This window comes from Vulpes lagopus, chromosome 9 (genome assembly GCF_018345385.1).
Source record: "Vulpes lagopus strain Blue_001 chromosome 9, ASM1834538v1, whole genome shotgun sequence".
Taxonomy (NCBI): domain Eukaryota; kingdom Metazoa; phylum Chordata; class Mammalia; order Carnivora; family Canidae; genus Vulpes; species Vulpes lagopus.
In genome coordinates this window covers 30,846,944-30,871,277 of record NC_054832.1, presented here as the reverse complement: position 1 = coordinate 30,871,277, position 24,334 = coordinate 30,846,944, and the positions used below count along the sequence as shown (strand labels likewise).

The following is a 24,334-nucleotide window of genomic DNA, read 5'->3' as shown; positions in this document are numbered from 1 at the left end:
TTTAAATGATAAAAAAATTAATAGTCTTGCAACCTCAGAATATGAAAATGACGAGAGGTCTAGAAGTAAAATGTACTGATGTCACAGCATAAATGAGCTAATCTTCAAGGTACAGGTATCCCCCTGTAGGTTTAAACTTCTTCACCTTTACACAAGACCTACCTACATTAATCAGTACTTCTTTTTGATAGCCAAAAGAAATCCAAAGAAGATTTTTGCTGCTATGAACAAAAGGCAACAGTGAGAATAGCATTAAGCACATGTTTTGCAGTAAGCATTTATAGAGGCAGCATTCACCCCCAGCAGGGAGAGCAGGCCCGCCAAGCTCCTGCCCCATGGAATTACACTCAGCATCTCATCATCAAGCCATCCTACCTTGAACCGTGTCTCTGAGCATCTTTATCTCGATTTATTTTGTGCATCTGTTAGCAGGATGTGTCCTAAGATATCAGTAAAACCAGAGAGGTTTGGATTTTTTGTTTTTTGTTTATTCTGGGAATGCTTAACATTTTTTCCATATAAATTAATGGTAATTGCTTCTTCCCTTTTTACCATTTTGGCTGATGAAAGGTTTCATAGGAATGCTCTACTTTAAGTTACTGGGGTGAACCTATATTAATTTGGTATATATGGGAAAAATAAATGTAAAGGAAGCATTTGCAACACCCTTGTATCAGTCAGAGTAGGATAAGCTTACGCTACAGTGCCAAATGAACCCCTGAACCTGGGTGGCTTGCTGTAATTAGTGTCTTTCTCAACCTGTTTTTTGCCAATATTACAGGTCCAGTTCAGGTTGAGGTTAGGGAGGAGGAGTTCTGGTCCACAGAGTTTCTCAGGTATTCCCACCTAGTAGCTGTACCATCTGGAGCACGTAGTATCCTTCATTGCTGAGGCAGGGGCAGAGGCATCTGGAGTGGTAAACATTGCCTGGATTTTAAACAGAGGCTGTTCTTGACACATATGTGTATAAAACACATACGTCACTTCTGCTCAGTACTTGCCAAAACTAGTCTTATGTATGGCCTTATTTTGAACGTAATGTGTGATTCCCATAAGCCAAATATGCAGAAGCACCTGGAAGAGCTACAAAGGAGCAAGTCTCAAACATGGCTCATAATCGAAAAATGTAGGCTCCTGAGCCCCACCCTACAACCCTGGATATATATTATCCCTATAATATACCTATAATGCAGGTAGGATTAATGTATGTATGGGATATAGTTGGGAAATTTGCATTTTGAAAAAGGTTTCACAGCTGACTGTCATTATCAACAGAAAGCTGCTGCTGTGAACAAGGAGTGTTTTTAAAGTAGAGGAAAAGCAGTACGCCTGGGTGGCTCAGTGGTTGAGCATCTGTCTTTGGCTCAGAGTGTGGTCCTGGGGTCCTGGGATTGAGTCCTGCATCAGAGATAGAGATAAAGAGTAGACTACTTCATGGCTACACACTTAGTCACATCTGTAGAAATAAACACTGTACTACAACACCACACAGTACAGACAGAAAAAGAAATCTGCAGTGGAAAGAGACTGTAAATATTTGCCTTCATACCGTAACACTCCTCTGTGGGGATTTTGATTGGCTATTGATCCCAAAGACTTTCAAAGCCTTGTTAAGTTTTCACAACTTTGGATATAAATGCTAATATCTCTTGGCACTCATTCAATGAGCTAAGCGAAATTGATCCAGAGTCAGAAGCTGCCACATTCAGATATGGAGTATTTGAGCTGTAATTAATATAATGTAATCTTTGATAGGATATAAAAATAGTCCTCAAATAAGTATATGGCAAGTTGATATGAGTTATTGTGACTTAAGTTTCAATTACAATTCTCAATGATGCTATTCCTAGGTCCTTGCTTGATTTGATTACTTACATATGTTTATTTTTTTTCTGACAAGTGTAGTTGTTAACACTTTTTAGACAGTTTTCAAATTGACCAAAAATCACTTGGTTTTTAGTAGGGTTTGTGATGGTCATATCCTGGATTGGCATCTACTACAGGGGAATTTGTTCTTAATATTAAGTTCTTTCCCATTCTGTTAAATTGAATCGTTGCCATATACTGTTCATGCTTTGATCATGGTTGTATCCAAACAACAACGTATACTCTTCCGCTCTGTGATAATTTTGACACAAGTGACAGTCTCATATGATAAGTTTGAATGCTAGTGCCACCCTTTTAGTGGAGAAAAAATCATCAAGACTTTGAATACAGAAAGCGTTAATGTCAAGCTTTAACCAGTTTGGCTACACACCAAGTTTAGCTGTAGGTTCACTAACAGATGCAGATAGATTAAGTGAAAAATAGATTCATTCCTTTGTTTCTTAACACTTAGAAAACCTCTTAGCTTACTGTCTGTCCACTTTATTGATTCAATCAGTGGTTCTACAGATCACATCAGAAATTTGAGTGCTGACATTTCTATCCCATAAAATAGTTGCCAGTTAGATTTTACAGGCTTTAACACAACAACAAAAAAAATGCTAACAGGAGTTCTTCAAGCTGAAATGAAAAAATACTAATTGAGAACATAAAAACAATGAAAATAGGGCAGCCCCAGTGGCGCAGCGGTTTAGCGCCGCCTGCAGCCTGGGGGTGTGATCCTGGTAGACCCGGGATCCAGTCCCCACGTTGGGCTCCCTCCATGGAGCCTGCTTCTCCCTCTGCCTGTGTCTCTGCCTCTCTCTCTCTCTTTCTCTCTCTAAATAAATAAATAAAAAATCTTAAAAAAAAACAATTAAAATATAAAAGACAATGATAAAGATAAGTATATAGTAAAATTTAGAGTACTCTAAGATTGTAACATGGTGATATATTAATCACATCTCTAGTAAAAAGGTTAAAGGACAAAAGTATTAAAAATAAGTATGGCTTAATAATTTGTTGATGGATACACAATACAGAGGTAAACTGAAATATCAAAAACAAAAGGGGGAGGAGTAAAATTGTAGAATCTTTACATGCTATTGAAATTAAGTTTTCAGCTTAAAAAGCTATTTTGTTTTATGTAAAACTCATGGTAACTACAAAGCAAAAACCTAGAGTAGATACTCAAAAGATAAAAAGAAGGAAATACAAGAATATCACTGTGGAAATCCCTCAATTTACAAAGGAAGACAGCAAAAGAGAAAGGTCCAAAGGAACTAAGTAACAATCAGAAAACAATAATACAGCATCAGTAAGCCCTTATTCAAGTCTCTACCTGTTACTTTAAATGTAAGTGTATTAAATTCTCTAGTCAAAAGGTAGAGAGTGGCTGAATAGATTAAAAAAAAAAAAAGACAAACCAAGATCCAACTATATGCTGCCCACAAGAGACTCATATTAACTTCAGGAATCATAAAGACTACAGGTGAAGAGATGGAAAAGGATATTCTGTGCAAATGGAAAGCAAAAGAGAGCAAGAATAGCTATACTCAAAGTAGACAAAATAGGTTTAAGTAAAAAACCATGAGAGACAAAGAAGGTCATTATAAAATGACAAAGGTGTCAGTTCATTAGGAAAATATACTAATCATTAATATAGATATACCCATTTTGGAGCATCTAAATATATTTTTACAAATATTAACACATGTGAAGGGAGAGACAGATAACAATACAATAATAATAAGGGATTAATATCCCACAATCAACAATGGATGGATTAGTCTAGCAGAAAATCAATTAGGAAACATTGGTTTTAAAATATACTTTAGGCCAAATGGACCTAACAGGCAAATACAGAACATAACGTCCAATAGCAGCAGAATACACATTCTTCTCAAGTGCATACTGAATATTCTCCGGAACAGATCATATCTTAGGTCAAAACAAGTCTCAGCAAATTTAAAAGGGTTGAAATTATATAAAATATCTTTCCCCAACCACAATAGTATGAAAGTAGAAATCAATAACAGTAAGAAAACTGGAAACATTCATAATTCTTAAATATTTGTAAACTGAACAACACACTCTTGAGCAACCAATGGGCCAAAGGGGAGATCAAAAAGTATCTTAAAACAAATGAAAATGAAAACAAAACAGGGATCCCTGGGTGGCGCAGCGGTTTGGCGCCTGCCTTTGGCCCAGGGCGCGATCCTGGAGACCCGGGATCAAATCCCACGTCGGGCTCCCGGTGCATGGAGCCTGCTTCTCCCTCTGCCTATGTCTCTGCCTCTCTCTCTCTCTCTCTCTCTCTCTCTCTCTGTGACTATCATAAAATAAATAAAAAATTTAAAAAAAAAAAAAAAAAAAAAAAAAAAAAAAAAGAAAACAAAACATACCCAAACTATTAGAAATAGCAAAATCAGTACTAAGAGGGTATTTTATAGAAAATTTTAAGAAAAAAGAAAGAGCTCAAATAAGCAACCTAACTTTATACCTCAAGGAACAAAAGAAGGAAAAGAAGAACAAACTTCATTCAAAAGTTAGAAGGAAGGAACTAGTAAAGAGCAGAGCAGATAAATGAAATAGAGACCAGAAAAACAATAGAAAAGACCAATGAAACTAAGAGTTGGTTTTCTGAAAAGACAAAAGTGACAAACCTTCAGCTGGACTAAGGGGGAAAAAAAAGGTAAACAGCTATAAATAAATTTAGAAATGAAAAAGGAGACATTACAATCAACAACACACAAATCTAAAGGTTCATAAGAGATCAGTATGCCCAGAACTGGATTACCTGGAAGAAATGATAAATTCCTAGAAACATACAACCTGCTAAAATTGAATGATGAAGAAATAGAAAATCTTAACAGACCAAACATGAGTAAGGAGACTGAATCAGTAATCAAAAACACCTCAAAAAAAGGAAAAACCCAGGACCAGATGGTTTCAGTGGAGAATTCTGCCAAAAATTTAAGGAAGAATTAACACCAGTTCTTCTTAAACTTTTCCAAAAAATGGGAGAGGGGGGAACACTCCCAACACTCATTTTATGAGGCCAGCATTACTCTAATACCAATGCCAGATAGGAATTCCACAAGAAAAGAAAACTACGGGACAATATCTCTGATTAATACAGATGCAAACATTTTTAACAAAATATTAGCAAACCAAATTCAATAGCATATTAGAAAGACCATGTACCATGATTATGTGGGATTTAACCCTGAGATGCAAGAATGGTTTAATATATGCAAATCAATAGATGTCATATACCACATTAATAGAATGAAAAATAAAAATTATAAAATCACCTCAGAAGATGCAGAAAAATAATTGACAAAATTCAGTATCCTACCATGGCAAAAGCTCTCAATAAATCAGGTGTGGAAGAAATGTACCTCAACCTAATAAAGGCCATAAATATGACAAGCCCCTTAACATCACACTCAATGGTGAAACTTTGAAAGCTTTTCCTCTAAGGTCAGGAAGACAGGGTTGCCCATTCTCACCACTCATATTCAACACAGTACTGGAAGTTCTAGCCAGAGCATTTAGGCAAGACAAAGAAAGAAAAGGCAAGCAAACATGGAAGGAAGAAATACAATTGTCTCTATTCACAGATGATATGATCCTATATATAGAAAATCCTAAAGACTCCATGAAGATACTGTTAGAACTAATAAATGATTTTAATAGATTTGCAGGATTCAGATCAACATAGAACATCAGTTGCGTTCATTTAGACTAACCATGAACTATCCAAAAGGGAAAGCAAGCAAACAATCCCACTTAAAATAGCATCAAAAGTAGCAAAATACTTAGCAATAAACTTAACCAAGGGGGTGAAAGATCTCTGCTCTGAAAACTATCAGAACATTAAGGAAAGAAATTGAACATACAAATAAACGGAAAGGTATTCTGTGTTCATGTATTAGAGCAATATTGTTAAAACGCCTTTACCACCTATAGTGTTCTACATATTCAATGCAATCCCTTCAAAAGTCCAATGGCATTTTTTACAGAAATAAAACAATCCTAAAAATTAATATGGAATTGCAAAAGACCTCAAATAGCCAATCCTGAGAAAGAAGAAAAGTGGACACATCATACTTCCTGATTTTAAATTATATTACAAAGCTATAGTAATCAGAACAGTATCAAGGCCCAGAAATAAACCATCCATATGCTATCAACTAACATTTGGCAAGGGAGCCAAGAATACTCACCGGGGAAAGGACAATCTCTTTAACAAATGATGTTGGGTAAACTGGATATTCACAAAAGAATGAAATTGAATTCCTAACTTACATCATACACAAAAAGTAACATGAAATGGATTAAAGACGCAAATGTGAAACCTGAAACTGTAAAACTCCCAGAAGAAAGCACACGGACAAAAGCTCCTTGACATTGATCTTAGCAATGATTTTTTGGATATGATACCAAAAGGGCAAGCAACAAAAACAAAAATAAACCAGTAGGACTACATCAAACTAAAAAGCTTCTGCACAGCTAAGGAAACCACCAATAAAATGAAAACCCAACCTAAAGAATGAGAGAAAACCTTTGCAAACCATTTATCTGATAAGGGGTTAATATCCAAAATACATAAGGAATTGATAATTCAATAGCAAAAAAAAAAAAAAAAAGCCAATGAAAACAAATGGGCAGAATACTTCGACAAACATTTTTCTAAAGAAGACATAAAAATGGCCAACAGAAACATGGAAAGATGTTCAATATCACTAATCACCAGAAAAATGCAAATCAAAACACAATGAGATATCACCTCACACCTGTTAAAATCACTGCCTATCAAAACAATAAGAGATAGCAGCTGTTGGTAAGGACGTGGACAAAAGGGAACCCTGTGCACTATTGGTAGGAATATAAATTAGTGCAGCCACTGTGGAAAACAGTATGGAGGGTCCTCAAAAAAGTAAATCTAGAACTACCATATGATCTAGCAATTTTACTTCTGGGTATATATCTATAAAGGAAATGAAATCACTATCTTGAAGATTTATCTGCACTTCCATGTTCACTACAACATTATGCACAATAGTCAAGACTTGGAAACAACCTAAATGTCCATCACTGGATGAATGGATAAAGAAAATATCATACACAGAGAGAGAGAGAGAGAGAGAAATATTAGTCATTTAAAAAAAGGAAATCCTATCACTTGCAACAACATGGATGAACCTTGAGGGCATTATGCTAAGTGAAACAAAAGTCAAAGAAAGACAAATACTGTATGATCTCGCTTACATGCAGAATCTGAAAAAGGTGCACTCATAGAAACAGAGGTTCGAATAGCGGTTGCCAGGGAATTGGGGTTGGGATTAATGGAGAAATGTTGTTCAAATAATATAAACTTCCAATTTTAAGATGAGTAAGTTCTGAGGTTCCAACGTATGGCATGGTGACTGCATGCTTGAATATTACCAAAAGAGTAAAACTTAAATGTTCTCACCACACAAACAAAAAAAGTAATTGCGTGCATTGATGGAGGTGTTAACTAACTTTATTGTGGTAATCATTTTGCAATACATACTTGTATTAAATTATCATTTTGTAGACCGTAAACTGATACTATTATACATATAGGGAAATGAAAACATATGTCCACAAAAATTTGTACAGAGATGTTCATAGCAGCATTATTCATAATAGCCAAAAAATGAGATCAGTCCAATTATCCATCACCTTATGAATGAATAAAATGTGATATATCCATACAGTGGCATATTATTTGCAATAGAAAGGATTGAAATACTAATAAATGCTATAACATGAATAAACCTCAGAAACATGCTAAGTGAAAGAAGTCAGGTATTATATAATTCCATATGTATGAAATATTTATAAAAGGTAAAGCCATAAAGACGAATGATAGACTAGTGGTCACCAACTCCTGGGTGTGGGCATGAGGAGTGACTGCAAAGAGGAAAGAAATATCTTTTTTAGGGTGAGAGAAGTGTTGAAAAATTAGATTTTGGTGATGGTTTAACAACTGTGTAAATATACAACATCCATTGATTGTATATCTTTAACAGATGAATTACATGGCTTGTAAATCATATGTAAATAAAAGTATTTTAAAATGAGGCAAAGGTTGCTGGAGGAGGCAGGCATGGTATAAAGAAACTTTTTTTTTTTTTTTTTTTAAGGATGAAGGATTTATGTGAATGATATAGGTAGGAAAAGGGAAAGGAACCAGAGTGGAGTGGAGAGAGAGAAAATAATACAAGAGAGGAGTCATAATGCTGACAAGTCAAATATCATATAAACCAGACTAAGATCAAGAGTTAATTTTGAGGGGTGCCTGGGTGGCTCAGTTGGTTAAGCGTCTGCTTTGGGCTTAGGTCAGGATCTCAGGTTCCTGGGATCCAGCCCCACTCAGGGGAGAATCTGCTTGTCCCTCTGCCCCACCTTGCCCCACTTCCCATTCTCCCCTCCTTACCCCCCACCTCCCATTTGTGAGCTCTCTCTCATACATAAAAAATAACTAAAGAGTTAATTTGGAGGGAATGGCATGGACAGAAGTAAAGATTTCCTTCTGAGGCAAAATAGTGAAGATGAGGTTATTGTAGATGGAAAAGAAAAAGGGAAAAAAAAGTGAGAGTGTTCATATTTGGTGGCCTATGACTTCTCATGCAGAAGGCAAAATAACATATTGGAGTGATGAATTTAGTAACTTCAGGAGAATAGTGATGGTTCAGAAAACAAATAAAAAAGAAAGCTGATTATATGCATAAAAGGATATTGGAGACATTATGGTCTTTAGTTGTGTTTAAATCAAAATTTGTAAAGCACTTAATCATCAAGGTTATACATTTTTCTCCAGCAGCTGTAGCTTTCCATGAAACGAAGAAAAAAAAAAAAGATGGGTTAACTGCCTATAAACCTGTATTTGAACTGATAGAGTATAGGTTCCTGCTGAGGTTGGATATAAAAGTGCATATTTAATCAACTATAAAAAACTCAGACACTATTTTGGATATGATTATCACGAACTAAATGATAAATTTAAAGACATAAAACATACTTTAGAAAAAGAATTTCAGTTTAATCAGAATTAGACCTAAGTCATTCCAATTAGATTTTTAAGCTTACTGAGCTTCTGTGAGATTTTAGAAGTGGTGCTAAGGGTGGTTATGCTTCCTTATCAAAAGGAAATCTCAGAAAAACTAGGAGCCACTTACCATTCTACCAGATGTGTCTAGTAGGAGGTCCAAAACATCTGAATGGATGTTTGCTGGATATGCAGATTCCAGGATCCCTTTTCACAAACACTGGAGTTATACTCTGGGGGTATAGCCCAAACATTCTGTCTTTTTAATCAGGTATAAAGGTAATGCTGTTGTTAGAATGGTGAAATTTTTCTAGTAAGAATTTAAGCTGAAAAGGTGATGATGGGGGAAAAGTATCAATTAGAAAAAGGGAAGAAGGGGATAATCTTTATGGTTTGGCAAAACGCTTGAGTTCCTGAAGGATTTTCTGGACTCCATTATTTGGTATGACTAAATTTTCAACTCTTAACTAATTCACACATGATTAAATCTTCGACTCTTAACCAATTCACACCTTTTCTTCATATACTGTAATAAGTTAGTAATTCCAAGAAAGAAGGCTTATTTATTTAATGCGTGCAAAAAACTAGAAGTGGTATAGATGTGAAAGGAAGAGAATAATCAGATCTCACAGAAACAAAATCAAGTAAATGTCAAAATTGATTTATACGGACTGCAAGGGAAAGGAGGGAAACTGAGTGGGGAAAAATTAGAGAGGAAGAGAAACCATGAGAAGTGACTCCTAACTCTGGGAAACATCAAGGGACGCAGAAGGGGAGGGGGTGGGAGATGGGGTTGCAGAAGGGGAGGAGGATGGGGGATGGGGCTGCAGAAGGGGAGGGGGGTGGGGGGTGGCGTCACCGGGTGCAGGCTTTAAAGGCGAGTACAAGATGGGATGAGCACTGGGGGTTCTACTGTATGTTGGCAAACTGAATTTAAATAAAATATTAAAAATGAATAAGTTGAACTCTAGAAAAACAAAGTCATTGATTCTTCTCTAAGGGAGGATAAGGTTGCACACTAAGGCCCTTAATTACCTTGCTTTAGGGGCCCAGATTCATGGCATGTCAAACTCTTATCAGTTCATAACGCCACAAGGAACTGAAAACGTTGCCTATGAATGCTTTTTCCTTCGAGTGTGCTCGTAATGCTTCGTAAAAAAAGCATTTTATCTGGATTGGTTATTTTGGGGAATTTATTTTTTACTTAGGTTGGTTTTGTTTTAATTACGAAGTTTTATCTAAAAACAACCTCCCCTCCTCCCCGCCGCCCCCACGCAGCACCCCAAAATCACAACTGCGTAAGTTTGAGTGGTGCCCCTTCCTCCAACACACGCACGCACAGAAACTCTCTGCGCTGCGCTGCCCTCCTAGCCCCCCGGGTCGCGGAGCTCCAGCAGAGCCTCCCTGGGCAGCACCTGGCGCCCGCTCGGCCCCCGCTCGGCCCCCGCTCGGCCCCCGCTCGGCCCCCGCTCGGCCCCCGCTCGGCCCCCGCTCGGCCCCCGGCTGGCCCGCCCCGCTCTCCACTGCAGTCCCGAAAGTCCGGCCGGCGCGGCCCGGCGGGGCCCGGCGGGGCGGGGCGGGGCGGGGCAGGCCTGCTCCACTGGCGCGGGACGGGGGGTGGAGGGGCGGGGAGGGCCGGTCCGGCCTGCTTGAACGCCGCCGGCTTGTCGCCCCGCCTCTGTCCGGGGAGAACGCGCCTCCTTCACAAGCGAAGTTTTGCCTGACGTGGCGTCTGGAAGCCCAAGAACAACTTTTCAAAAAACTTTTGGCGGCCCCCGCTCGCCCCGATCCCCCGGTACCGCGTTTCCGGATGGTCCGCCCCCGGGCCACGCCGAGGAAGCCCCCTCCCCCGCCCCGCCTCCTGTGAGGCGCGCGGAGCCACCGCCCCCGGGTCGGGTCGCAGGGGCGGGCGCGCACCCAGTGGCCGCCGCCGCCTCCGCCGCCGCCGCCGCCGCCGCCGCCGCGGCCTCCCGGGCGCCTGCCCCGCGGCAGCATGGACTACCTGACCACGTTCACGGGGAAGAGCGGGCGCCTCCTGCGGGGCACTGCCAACCGCCTGTGGGGCTTCGGGGGTGGCGGCGAAGCCCGGCAGGTGCGCTTCGAGGACTACCTGAGGGAGCCCGCGCAGGGGGACCCCGGGTGCGGGTCCCCGCCCCGCCGGCCCCCGGCGCCGTCCAGCCCGGAGGGACCCGGTGAGCCCAGCCTTCCTTCGCCTCCCGCGCGGCCGACCGGGCTGAGGGCGGGGGGTGGGGCGGGGGGCGCGCGGCGGGGCGTTGGCAGGTGAGCGCGAGGCGGGAGGCGCGAGGCGCGAGGCGGGGGCGGGGCGGGGCGGGAGGCGGGGGGGAGGCCCGCGGCGCCCGGGACGGAAGACCTGCTGCGGGCTGCGTCGTCGCTGTTGCTGCTCTGCTCTTCCTGCTTTATCTACACTCCGCTTTCTTCACCCCGCCGAGTATTTGGACGAGGGGACCCATTCTTTTTTTTTCTTTTTTCTTTTTCTCTTTTCCCTCCCACGGGGAGGTGACTCTCGCACCGATTATGATGCGGGTGTTTTTTCTTTGAGGTAATGGAGAGCGCGGCGGCGGGTTCGGTCGCGGTCGGGTCAGCGCTGTTCCTTGGCGGTTGGCGAGCGTCAGGGCGGCAGGCTTCAGGCTGCAGCACTTAGGTTACGTCGGAAGAGAATGCGGAGTTTACACTGGAACCTGGGTTGATTTTTGTGCCATGGACTGTGGTGTCGAGATGGCAGAACTTAGAGACTTTTTTCCCCTCAGCGACCTCTCTACCCGCTCTTGTGTTAGCCTTTTTTTTTTTTTTTCATCATACGTCTTCGTACCGTTCTTTCAAACAAAACAAAACAAAAACAGTCATAAAGGCCCGGTACTGATGTCTCACGGAATCTTAAAAAGCGCTCGCTGAAGAGGTATTCCGTAAGAGAACTTCTCCAGTGTCATTGGCCTCTGACTAAGCAGCAGACCTAGTCTTTTCTATTTTATCTTTGTTAGTTGTTTTAATATGCATTTTGGTGTTACGAGAGTAGACTTAGCATTAGGGCGTTTAGAAAATAGAGAAAAGCTCACGGAGTTTAAAATCTATCCATAACCCCACATCTTGCCACTCATTTTAAAGCAGTGAAACAGTGGAGACATCTGTTGATCTGTGTGTGTAGGTGTGTGATTTAAACTTTGAAGAAACTTGGACGTTAAAAATCTTAATTATAGCATTGCCCCCTTAAAATAATTTTTCCTCACTTTCCTTAACATATCTTTAGAATTTCTGTTTATGGAATTAAAAATGGAAAAGGAGGGGATCCTATATATCTGCTTTGAAGAATGTTAACCAGATGCAGAATTCTCCTGAAGGTAGGACCAAGGATGAGGACTGAACTTTTAAAGTGTTAGAATAAAGGATTTTTTAAAATGAATCTTTAGTTGCTTGATTGAAAACAGTTCATAGGTGACTTGACTAGCCTCTAGATAGATGTACAATTCAGAAATATGTGATATGATTCAACCAGTAAGGAATATGATCAGTATTTTAATGAGCCCAAACATATATATCAGATTTATTCATTCTAAGACATTTATTGAGCAGACTGCTATATCTGACACTCTCCTTCAGAGTTGCAGTTTTAAAATTCCTCTTCTGTTGAAGCTGCCTTATCAGGTCACGGCACATTGTTTTTTTTTTTTTGTTTTTTTGTTTTTTTTTTTTTTTATGATAGTCACAGAGAGAGAGAGAGAGAGAGGCAGAGACACAGGCAGAGGGAGAAGCGGGCTCCATGCACCGGGAGCCCGATGTGGGACTCGATCCCGGGTCTCCAGGATCGCGCCCTGGGCCAAAGGCAGGCGCCAAACCGCTGCGCCACCCAGGGATCCCCACGGCACATTGTTTAATATTTATGGTGCTCCCAGGTGTCTGACACAAGTTAGAGAGGCCTTGTGATGTCCTAGTTATGACCACAGTCAGGTGTGCAGGAGATCCTATCATTAACTTGCTGAAAGAATTTGTACATTTACTTAATCTCTTTGGGCCTATCTTTTCTTGTTTGTAAATGAGACTAATTAGATGATCCCAAAGGTTCTCAGTTTTAGAGCCCTTTTTCATTTAGATCACAGCCAGTGAATATGATGGGCAGTAAAGCTAGAAAATAGTATTTGGTGTAAAAACGTTGTGGATCTATGAAGTTATGCCTACAGAGTTCTGAAGGTAGTTCAAGAAGTAATTTGACCCAGCAATAGTTTGATCACCATTTTTAGAATAAGTATAGTTTCCTAGATTGACTCCGTTGAGAGGCAACACATACATACAAGTGGAAAATAAACGATGCTTTATTTCTATTTCTGGCTACCCAGTGGATTTTGGCTATAGGATTTTTTTTTTTTTTTTGTATTTGTCTTTCAGAATGAATATCTGTCAGTCTGTTTGAAAGATTTATTTTGCCCTTTCTGCTTGTGACTACCTTTATTTCAGATTTTTATAACAGCTGCTTAAGTTTCCTATTGTCTCACCCTTCCTTTAGTTCTTTAAAATGTCCTTTAAATATCGCAGTATTTCTTGTACAGACACATCCCCACTTGTTAATTGGCTGCACTCCAGGACCCCATTTGTTGTAGTGATCTTGCCCCATTTTGTGTTCAGTTGATAAAATAGCTTTACTGTTGATGTATTAAGAATGAATTAGGTAAGATTTTGGTCAAATGTTTTTGATTCTGCTCTTTCTATAAATAAACCACTTACTGGACTAGTTAGTGTTTGATTCCTTTACTCTCCTAGGTGGCTCCTTTTGCTACTATCTTTTAGTGTTTTCTGACTCCAACATTTTATAGTCTCCCCCCAAGAAAACCATAATTGAGACTTAGACACATTAAGGAGCTTATCACACCATCTCTCTAGTCGATAATAATTACAAAAAAAAAAAATCTTATGATGCAATTCTTGTTTCTGCCTAGAGAGTAAATTATGACTTGATTCAAGAAAAATATTTGGACCTTGAGTATAGCTCTTGTTAGGGAGCATGACCATAACCTATACTATGCAGCCTTTAAAAATTTTTTTTTTAGTTTAAAATCAATTAATTAACATATAGTGTATTACTAGTTTCAGAAGTAGTTTCGTGATTCATCAGTTGCATATAACACCCAGTACTCATTACATCAAGTGCCCTCCTTACTCCCTGTCACCCACTTACCCCAACCCCCTACCCACCTCTCCTCCAGCAACCCTCAGTTTGTTTCCTGTAAAGAGTCTTTTACGGTTTGTCTCCCTCTCTGATTTCATCTTATTTTTCCCTCCTTTCCCCATGTTCATCTGTTTTGTTCTTAAATTCCACATGAGGGAAATCATATGGTATTTGTCTTTCTCTGATTTACTTTACTTAGCTTTTAAAAGTAATCATGTTACTAGATTATAATAGTAATAAATAAGTGTAAATAATTAGGTTTATCAAGTTTAAGTCTCAACTTTCTGTGATATAGTTATTATCATAAGCTATCCTGCTATGTCAACTCTGTGACAGTATACTTTAAACACATTTCAGTCCTATTTAAAATTTATTTTCACTTAGCTTTAGTGATTAAAACACTATCTTTCAGGAGGAACAGCAACAAGAATACTAGTTGCCAGGAACCTTGAGCAGGCACTAGAAAATATTTAATCCTAATAACAACTCTATAAGATAGGTACTGTTACTCATTTTCCTGATGAAGAAACTGAGCCAGACAAAGAAAGAAGGGATGTAGAATAGATTCTGGTGATATCTTAATATTTATAAGAGTGATGGCCCTGTCAGACAGGGGGAAAAAAAAAACGTGAGAAGAATGCAGAGCTCTATCATGTGTGATAAATTAAAACAAGTTAAATTAGGTAAAGAATAGGACGGGTTGTCATTGAAGCTTCTTTAGGATTAGAAATATATTAAAATGAGCTGAAAAAGCAAAATCCAATGAAGAGATTAGAAATTGCAGATGTTGATTACACATAAGAGTTAGATAATAGTTTATCTTGAACACATGAAAGACCAAGTGCCTCTAAAAGATTTGGAGGACCAGTTATTGCAAAAACTATTTAAGAAAAAAAAAACAAGACTCACAGTGTTGGTCAGTGGAGGAGGAGGATCCTAGATGATTACATTCTTAGTCTCATTTCTTAAAGTGGTGGTGGGGGGCCGGGGAGGAGGAGAAGAATTCCACCTTGATAAATAACCTTAGTCTGCTAGTGGTAACTGATGGTAAGTTTGAACTCATCATATTGTTTCCTTCTCAGGGTATATTTCCCTATTTTAAAATTGTTGCTCATCTCAGGATCTCTGAACTGAAGTCTTGTGTTATCTGTGTTTTCGGACAAAACAGTCTCTGAATATTTGACGCTACAATAAAGCAGTAATTCTCAGACTTTAGTGTATGTCAGAATCACTTGAAAATCTCATTAGAACAAAAATGATGGGCCCCTTCCCCAGAACTTCTGATTTAGTACTTCTATATTAGGCTCCATGATTTGGATTTCTAATAGTTTACCAAGTAATGCTGGTGCTGCTGGTCTGAGGACCACACTTTGAGAATTACTGCTTTCCTTCATATGATCTAAGGATCTCACTTTGAGAATCACTACTTAGTGGGTCTTTTATCCATGGTAAGGTTAAAAGTAAATATAGAGAATAAATTTCATTTATTAAGTGCTTAATATTAATATTTTTGAATTAAGTTTAGGAATAATCAGTGTATTTGCCCTTTAAAATACTGTGTTTTAGGGGCATTTGTATTGCTCAGTCGGTTAGATGTCCAATTCTTGATTTTGGCTCAGGTCATGATCTCAGGTGAGATTGTGAGATTAAGCCCTGCATCAGGCTCCATGCTCATCACAGAGTCTGCTTAAGATTCTCTCTCCCTCTGCCTCTCCCCTGCCCTTGTATGAGAGTGCCTGCTGGCTATCCCCTCCCCCAGATTGTGTTTCAGAGAATTAGGTCTACTAGAGTACATACAAATTAGTCTTGTAAATACATTTTATTTGTGTAATTGTTTTTTAAATTGCAAGGTTTAAGTATTTGGCTAAATTTAGCTCTGAGAATATTTAGAACTTAATTATATTTCAAACTTTATTCTAATGAATTTACCTACAGTTAATATTCTTAGATGTCTTTGTTAGAGCCAATTAAAGTGTTTAATATTGAATACGGTAAATTTGTAAATGCAGTTTATGTGAGAAAATTTAACTCCTCAGGTTTATAAATAGGATTCTTTAAGGATATTTAGTTTGTTTTCTGTTTTATTCCATCAGCTATCAAAAGCACCTTGGGAAGTGTGTTAGAAGTTACTAGATTTAAAAATAAAATGTTCTTTATAGTTGAAGGCTTAAAGAAAAGCTAGGTTTATATATTTGTCCTTTAATAAATCAAACATTAATTAAAAAATAAAGTAACTGCAAATAGTTCTTTTGTTTATAAAGTCTCTCTTCATGGTCACCAACAAACTTACATTAAGAGACTCTTGATAAATTTTGTTGAAAAAAAAAAGGGGGCATATTTTATGGTCAAATTTCATGGGTTAGAGAAAGGCCAAAATTTTGCCTTTGTTTTCTAGCAGTGAAAAAAAGGGAAATATGATCAGACATAAATCAGTGTCCCTAAGATAAGCCTGTTGCCTCTACAGGCAAGAGAAGCACAAACTAAATTTTTAATTTTACTTAAACTAAAAGAGCCATCACATATGCCTGACTTCTGTCATACAGGACAATGCAGAAATAGAGTCTATAATCCAAATTCCTCAACACAGTTCCTCATTATTCACATTTCAAGTGCTTAATAGTCACATTTGTCTAGTGGCTACTATAATAACAACATTTCCATCGTTGTTGAAAACTCCATTCATTGCAGGGATATCACTATTCAGGATAGAATAATGAGAAAAAGTTCTCATGGGACTCTATTGTAGCAAAAAGTATCCTTACCATTTTTATAAGTAAATGTAGCCTCTAATTTCGAAAAGCTATTTTTTAACACCATTCTTTAGTGAGGTTCAGTGGTACAATAACAAAATGCAAGTTAATAAAAGCAGTTGTGACAGGGCCAAAGCAATTAATCCAAATATGCAGTTATCGTGTGTCTTAATTGAGGGGCAGGTGCCAGATTATAAACTACAGATTTTAGATCATAACAGCAAATGCTCTCCATTTTAGATTTTCTAGAGCAGTGCTACTCTATAGAGTTTTCTGCAGAAGTAGAATTTTAATTAAGTAAAATTAAAAATTTATTTTTCATTCTCACCATATTTCAAGCACTCAAAGCCTCAAGGCTAGTGGCTACCATATTTGATAATGCAGGTATAAACTACTTCTGTCATTTCAGAAAGTTTCATTGGAAAGCACTCTTCTATTGTAGTGAGTCTCAATACTGGCTGTACGTTAGAATTCCCTGGTAGATTTTTAAAATTCTGATAGTAAGACCCCGCTCTTAGCGTGAGATCTCTGTAAACTGGCATAATCAAAGGTTTTAGATCATAAATCAAAATCTCTACAATTAGGACTTCAACTACTTTTAAGTTTCTCAGGTGATTCTAATGTGTAAGTAGGGTTTAAAAAAACCCCACTATTTTCCTCAATACTATTTCTCTCAATCAAATTACTAAGCCTCAGTGAGCTTTTGTGTTTTTGTCTTTTTTCTTCACAAGCACTTTGGACATTTTATAATTCAGATTGAGAAGAGATGCATGTTTATTTTTTTATTTTTTTAAGATGCATGTTTATTTATTTTTTTTTTTTAATTTTTATTTATTTATGATAGTCACAGAGAGAGAGAGAGAGAGGCAGAGACACAGGCGGAGGGAGAAGCAGGCTCCATGCACCGGGAGCCTGATGTGGGATTCGATCCCGGGTCTCCAAGATCGCGCCCTGGGCCAAAGGCAGGCACCAAACCGCTGCACCACCCAGGGATCCCCAAGATGCATGTTTAAATTGTATGGCAACCTCTCAACAGGATTGAGACCGTAGGAAATTTGAGGTGACGATGAAAAGTTCCTGAAAAGAAGACTCATTTATGTGCTGGAAGGAAAAATGCTGAAGTTAGAATCTTAGTATATTTGCTTCCAGTCTTTTGTAGGACTTTTTTTTTTTTAAGATTTTATTTATTTTTATTATTATTATTTTTTAAAGATTTATTTATTTATTTATGATAGACATAGAGAGAGAGAGAGAGAGAGAGAGAGAGAGAGGCAGAGACACAGGCAGAGTGAGAGGCAGGCTCCATTCAGGGAGCCCAACTCGGGACTTGATCCCAGGGCTCCAGGATCATGCCCTGGGCTGAAGGCGGCGCTAAAACCGCTGAGCTACCCAGGCTGCCCAGACATTTTTTTTTTAAAGTAAAATTCATGTATGCCAACTATGAAGAAGTCATATATTGCAAGATTAAAGTGTAAAAGCTACCTCCAATCTAGCCATCCAGAGACATAATTAATATTAAGATAGGCTTTATTGTCCAGATTTATGTATATATACAGAAAGGATTGACATATGGAGAGCTTGAAAGAAATAACTGAAAGATATACTTTTTTGCCATAAGAAAGTATTTCCTAAAAGGTGTATCTAAAGTTAAGTAGATTTTGAGAAAATATTAAGACGTTTGTATTATTAATTCTTGCTTCAGATGACATTAGCATCTGCCATATATTTTCTCCCCATTTCCTGATGTTGACTCATTATTTTTTATATTTTTCATACTTGTAACATTCACAGTTTTTAAACTATATTTTTATACCATTATTGTTCAGTGCATTTCACTCTTCCTTTTGTCAAGTCCTCCTCATTCTTGGAATTTTTATTTTTATTCGGTTAACATAACTTCAGTCTTTTAGCAATGAATAATGTTTCCAAAAAGAAGTGTTAAGCAAGCCAGAGTGCTTTTCCTCATAGGAGGTGATTTGCTTTTTGTGCATGGATTCTTTTATTTTCCAAGCACTATAATTTAATCAAGAGCAGAAAGGAAATCAGATTTGTGTGTACTTATGTGTATGTGTGATACTCTTTGAACTTACATCATTCCTCTAGGATCCATGTTGATGGGGCAGCCACTATATGGAATGGCCCTGGTCTTGAAATAGAGGAAAAAGAGAGTTAAGAAGTATAATGTGGGTCTTAATAGTTTACCTGGAATACTTATCACTTCTGTTCATGTTTCATTGATTGAAGCAAGACAATGGACATGTCAGACATAAGTATCTTACTGCAGTGTATTTATATTCCCTCCCAGAGAGGAATACGGGATACTCAGTAACAATTTAGTCTATCACAATGACTACTTTAGAAAATAATAGATTAGTTTGACAGAGATTTGTAAATTGCTAGTCTTACTGTCAGTAGTAGGGAAGCCCATTTCTTCCGTCAGTTATTCAGTCTGCAAGTTCTATCCTTTCAAAAACTATTAGTGCTTCTCAAATTTATTGTGCTTGCATATCAATTGTGAATCAGTAGTTTTGGAGTGAAGCCTGAGATTCTGCATTCACCATAAGCTCCCAGGTGATGCCAGTACTGTTGGTCCCTGAAAAACAACTTTAAGTACCAAGGCTCTCTCTATGTAGCACTTTATATAATGGAGCTGTTCACTTAGAAGCAGACCAAAAAAAAAAAAAAAAAAAAAAAAAAAAAAAGGCTAGATAGAGAAAAGGGGCACTAAAGTGAAACAACTAATGGGTAGGAGACCAATAAGAGTATGAGATATTACCAAATAAAAGGAAAGATGAGCATGGAGAAGAAATTAGTTGAATGCTTCACAGAAATCAAATAACATAAAATTGAACAGGCCCATTATAATTTTTTTTTTTTTTTTTTTTTTTATGATAGAGAGAGAGAGAGAGAGGCAGAGACACAGGCGGAGGGAGAAGCAGGCTCCATGCACCGGGAGGAACAGGCCCATTATATTTACCACTTAGTTTATTCTCCTTTGTCAAGGCAGGCTTAGTGAACTGAGCAGAGAGAAGCCATTATAGTGCATTGTGGAATCAGTGGGTAGTGATAGAGTAAAAACAGTGAAAGTAGACTCTTCTTTCCAAAAGTTCAACTATGAAAAGAAGCAGAAAGAGTGTAATATCTAGAAGAGGATATTTACAAAGTTGAAGAAAAATGGAGGGATTTTTAAAATTTATTTTTGTTTTGATTATGAAGAGTCATCAGAAAGGTGAAAGTTTGAAAATACAGGCATTTTTTTTTTCCTGTACTACCTCACTATAGAGGGAATCAATTAATTAGAAAAACTAATCAGAATATCTCTTGTAGTTTAAAAGGCACTTTTGGAGTTGTAATATCTGTATTATTGTGTTTGAAAATATTGACTCCAGCTCAGTATTTTTAAATTATCATACTTTTATCAGTAGCTACTGCCAAAATTAGAGTATTCAGTTATAATAGTGGGCTTCTAGTATTTTAAGACTGGATCTCATGCTATTTTCATTGTTGGTTTACAGGCTTGTTTTCTTTCTCCAGTTTGCCTTCTCCATTCTATTACCAAAATGACTTTAATTTAAAGTTCTGGTACTGCTTCATTTCTCTGCTTAAAAATCTTTTGGGACTTTTGAGCCTGGTAATAGCAAGCTGGGTGATTCAGACATTCCTGCTGAGAACAATTTGAAAAGCTGGGCCAAAACAAAATAAATTTTATTGAGAGTATCAGAAAGCAAACTGATACGACTAGATTAGGATCTTAGGACAGAGGCCAAGGAGGAGCAGCTCCAATTTGAGATTGCTTTTTCCCTGGGTAATGTGTTAATTCCAGAAATAGCAACTAGGAGATTAAAAGGTGCTTTTAACAACATACATAAAGGGACAGGGATAGAATACAAGACCCAGTACAAGGGAGGTGGTGAACTCTCATGGAGGATCCTAAAACATTGTACCTTAGGATATAGAAAAACTGAGGTAGGTAGAGTCTCATAAGATACTGGCTTACCTTCAGATTATCGTTCCTATATCTTCATTAATAAGATCTGGTATTGCTAGTTTCCTCAGCTGTTTGATAGATAGAAGCAAATAATATTTTCTGGAGAGATACAGCTTTTTGTGTGTCAATTTCTGTCTATAGACAATTTTGCAAATATAGTATGCAGCACACAATTTAATTAGGCATATACCAACACCTCAGAAACAACAGTGAAGAGAAACAGACTCACAGGAATTCTGGTTATTGTAGTTATGATTTAAAATAGCTGTGTTGAGAATTTTGCATTAATTGAGGATTTTGGAGGAAGATAGCAATTATAAAAAAGAAAAATGGATATTCTAGAACTGAAAAAAATGTAATTCAAGTTAGAGCCTTTGTAGAAATTCAACAGCAAATTAGCTACCCCATAAGAGAGAATTAGTGAATTGAAAGATAGGTCAGAAGAAAATATCCAGAGTAAAGAGAGAGGGACAAAATAATGGAAAATATGGGAGATGGTTAAGGTTAATAAAAGATACAATGGGAAATTCTAATGTATGTATATTTGAGTCCCTAAAGGAGAAGAGAAAGAGAATGGGGCAGAAGTGTTATTTAATAAGAGAATGACTGAAAACTTCAAACTGATGAAATACTTTATTCATAGATTCAAGCATCCCTACAAACCTCTAGTGGAATCAGTACTAAATCCCACCAAAGATGAAATTTCTTAAAGGCAATCAGAACAAATAGTTAATGATGTAGCAATAAAATTGACAGTTGATTTCCCAACAGAAACTGTAGAAACTAAAAGGCAGGGGAGAATCTGCCAACCTCGAATTCTGCACTCTCTAATATTACCCAGAGTTGCAGTAAAAATGGTAAATATGAAGGCAAAACTAAGTAAATATTGACTGTCTAGAAAAATAATAATAAAAAAAGAAAAATAATGGCATAGTTTTTTTTATACATACATATGTAGTTAAAAGTATCTAATAACAATAGCATGTAAGTCTTGGCAGGGGCACACAGTTTTTGATATCCTTATATTGTTCAGAAAGAGGAGAAGAGTATTAGTTAATATTAGACTGTGATAAGTCCATATTTCAAGCTATAACCTCTGGAATGCTACGCTAACAGAAATGTTAAACAGTGTATAACTTCTAAATTGATGGGAGGAAAGCAAAATTAATAGTCATCCAAAAGAAGGAAAAAAAGGTAACAGAACAGGCAGATAAATAGAAAATAGAGCAAATAGACAAAAAGGTTCTTCTTTAGTGACATATATCTAAAGTGTAAGGATAGGGTACCTGGCTGGCTCAGTTGGTAGACAATGTAACTCTTGATCTCTGGGTTTTAAGTTCGAGTCCCACATTGGGTTAGAGATTAAACTCTTAAAAAAATAAAAAAATATATAAAAAATTAAGTGTAAGGATAAAGAGGTATTGAAAATATAAAAACTAATAGAAGAATAACTGGTATATTTAATATAAGACAAAGCAAACTTTAAGGCAAAAAGTATTCTGAGAAAAGGTTCAGTTTGCCAGGAAGATAAAACAGTTACTAATTTATATGAACCTAGTATGATGGCCTCAAAATACAGAAAATAAAGTAGAAAAATTTATAAGGGATCATATATATAGCCTATAATTTTAGTGGGAGTTTTTTTTTTTTTTAAGATTTTATTTATTTGACAGTGCACAAGCAGGGGGAGCAGCAGGCAGAGGGAGTGGAAATGTCTGAGTCAAAGGCAGACATTGAACCAACTGAGCCACTCAGGCACCCCTATAGTAGGAGACTTTAACATCTATTAGTAATTTACAGAATAAGCATATAAAAGCAAACCAATATGAATATAGAAAATTTGAACAACATAATCAAACTTGATCTTATGGATATGAAGATAGATTAAAGGCATGTATGATATACTCACATATAACACTACCCTATGGTACAGAATACACAGTCTTTTAAGTACATATAAAATATTTACTAAATTTATATATGATTATAAAACAAATTTCAACACATTTCAAAGGTTTGAGCTTCTTTCTTTTCTTTCACCATTGTGCAATTACTGTAGAAATCAGTAACCAAAAGAAGAATTTAAAAAACTGTCGTATATTGGCAAATTAAGCAATACTTTCTAAATAGCAAAAGAAGAAATTAGAGTAGAAATTATAAAATATTTTGGACCAAATTATTAAAATACAGTATCAAAGTTTGTAGGACTCAATGGAAATTTATTGCTCTAGATTACATAGAAGTGTCTGCTTCTGGTAGTGATGGAGTAAAATCTAAATCCTTTGTTCTTTTCAGTATATAAATATAATTTTATCTCGGGAAAGTTTTATATATTCATTTACCTAGCAAAAACTTACTGAACACCTACTATATGCCAGACATCATATAAGGTGCTGGGTACATAGGCTTCTCAACCTCAAAAGCATGAACATTCTGGGACAGAGAATTTGTTAGGGGAATGTGGTATACATCATTTAGCACAAAATGTTTGACAACATCCAAGGCCTGTACCCACTAGATTCCAGTAACATTTCCCTAATTGCAGTAGCCACTAATGTGCTTCAGGTTCTTTAAGTTGTAAAATGGGGATAATAATGATGCTTACTTTATAGGACCAAGGAATCAGATAAAGTAATAAATGTGAAACGCTTAGAACAGTGGCTGGCACATACTGATCACTTGATAATTGCTTATTATTTTGATTGTTAAATAAATCACAAATATGTATAATTTCTAAATTGTAATAACTTTCGTGAGGAAGAGGAATAGGACCTCTCCATACTCACTGTCTGGATTCTTTATGCTGGCAGCTGTCTTTAAAAAGGGTATTGCGATTACTTAATAAGAGACTGAGCCAGGTGACAATTGTGATCACTCACAAAGTCTCAAATATTGTGATTATGTGATTGTGTTTTCATATTGATAGAAGAGAATGATCAGTTTGTTTCATTGTGCTCTGGTAGTTACATTTATGAATAAATGTTTTAATGTTGGTTATTAAAATTAACTGTTCTTACAATAAACATTAGAATAATATATAATTCTAAATTAAGGTAGATACTTTGAATTTGTTTTAAAGTTGAAACTAAAAAAAAATAAAGTTGAAACTATAGACAGCTGGTACATTAGTTTTTTTTGCTCTGAATTGCACTCCGTGGTGAACTCTTGAAAATGAGAGCAATTGCAAACTTCATTGTGATTAAATGTTTAATGAACTCTTGGGATATTAGGAAACACAAATTGAAAAACTTCTACTAGGCAAAATAAATGTAGACTAATGCTTATTCCTAAAATAAATTAAGGATGGCTATATATTATTAGTTAAAAGTAATCTATAATTGTACTTTGCATTGCTTTAAACAACAAAATGAGGATAGTGTTTTTGGCTACCTCTGCTGTTTATAAAAGAGCAGAAATTACTATTTAAAACTTGTAAAATTGTTTTAGATTTTAAATAATTTAATGTTTTATCA

At 37.2% G+C, this 24,334-nt stretch overlaps 1 protein-coding gene across 10 annotated transcripts in view; it reads left to right on the top strand.

The window, feature by feature from the left end:
• OXR1 (oxidation resistance 1) overlaps positions 1-24,334 on the top strand; it is a 461,178-nt gene that overhangs the window by 370,176 nt on the left and 66,668 nt on the right. Inside the window, exon 1 of one of the 10 annotated variants that reach the window (XM_041769237.1) lies at positions 10,588-11,139. The exons of 8 other annotated variants lie outside the window; for them this stretch is intronic. In XM_041769237.1, the coding sequence (XP_041625171.1) occupies positions 10,941-11,139 (199 nt within the window). In that variant the 5' untranslated portion in view covers positions 10,588-10,940. Of the gene's footprint in view, positions 1-10,587; positions 11,140-24,334 lie in introns of those variants that run through there. One more of the 10 variants, XM_041769241.1, reaches the window with a different exon arrangement.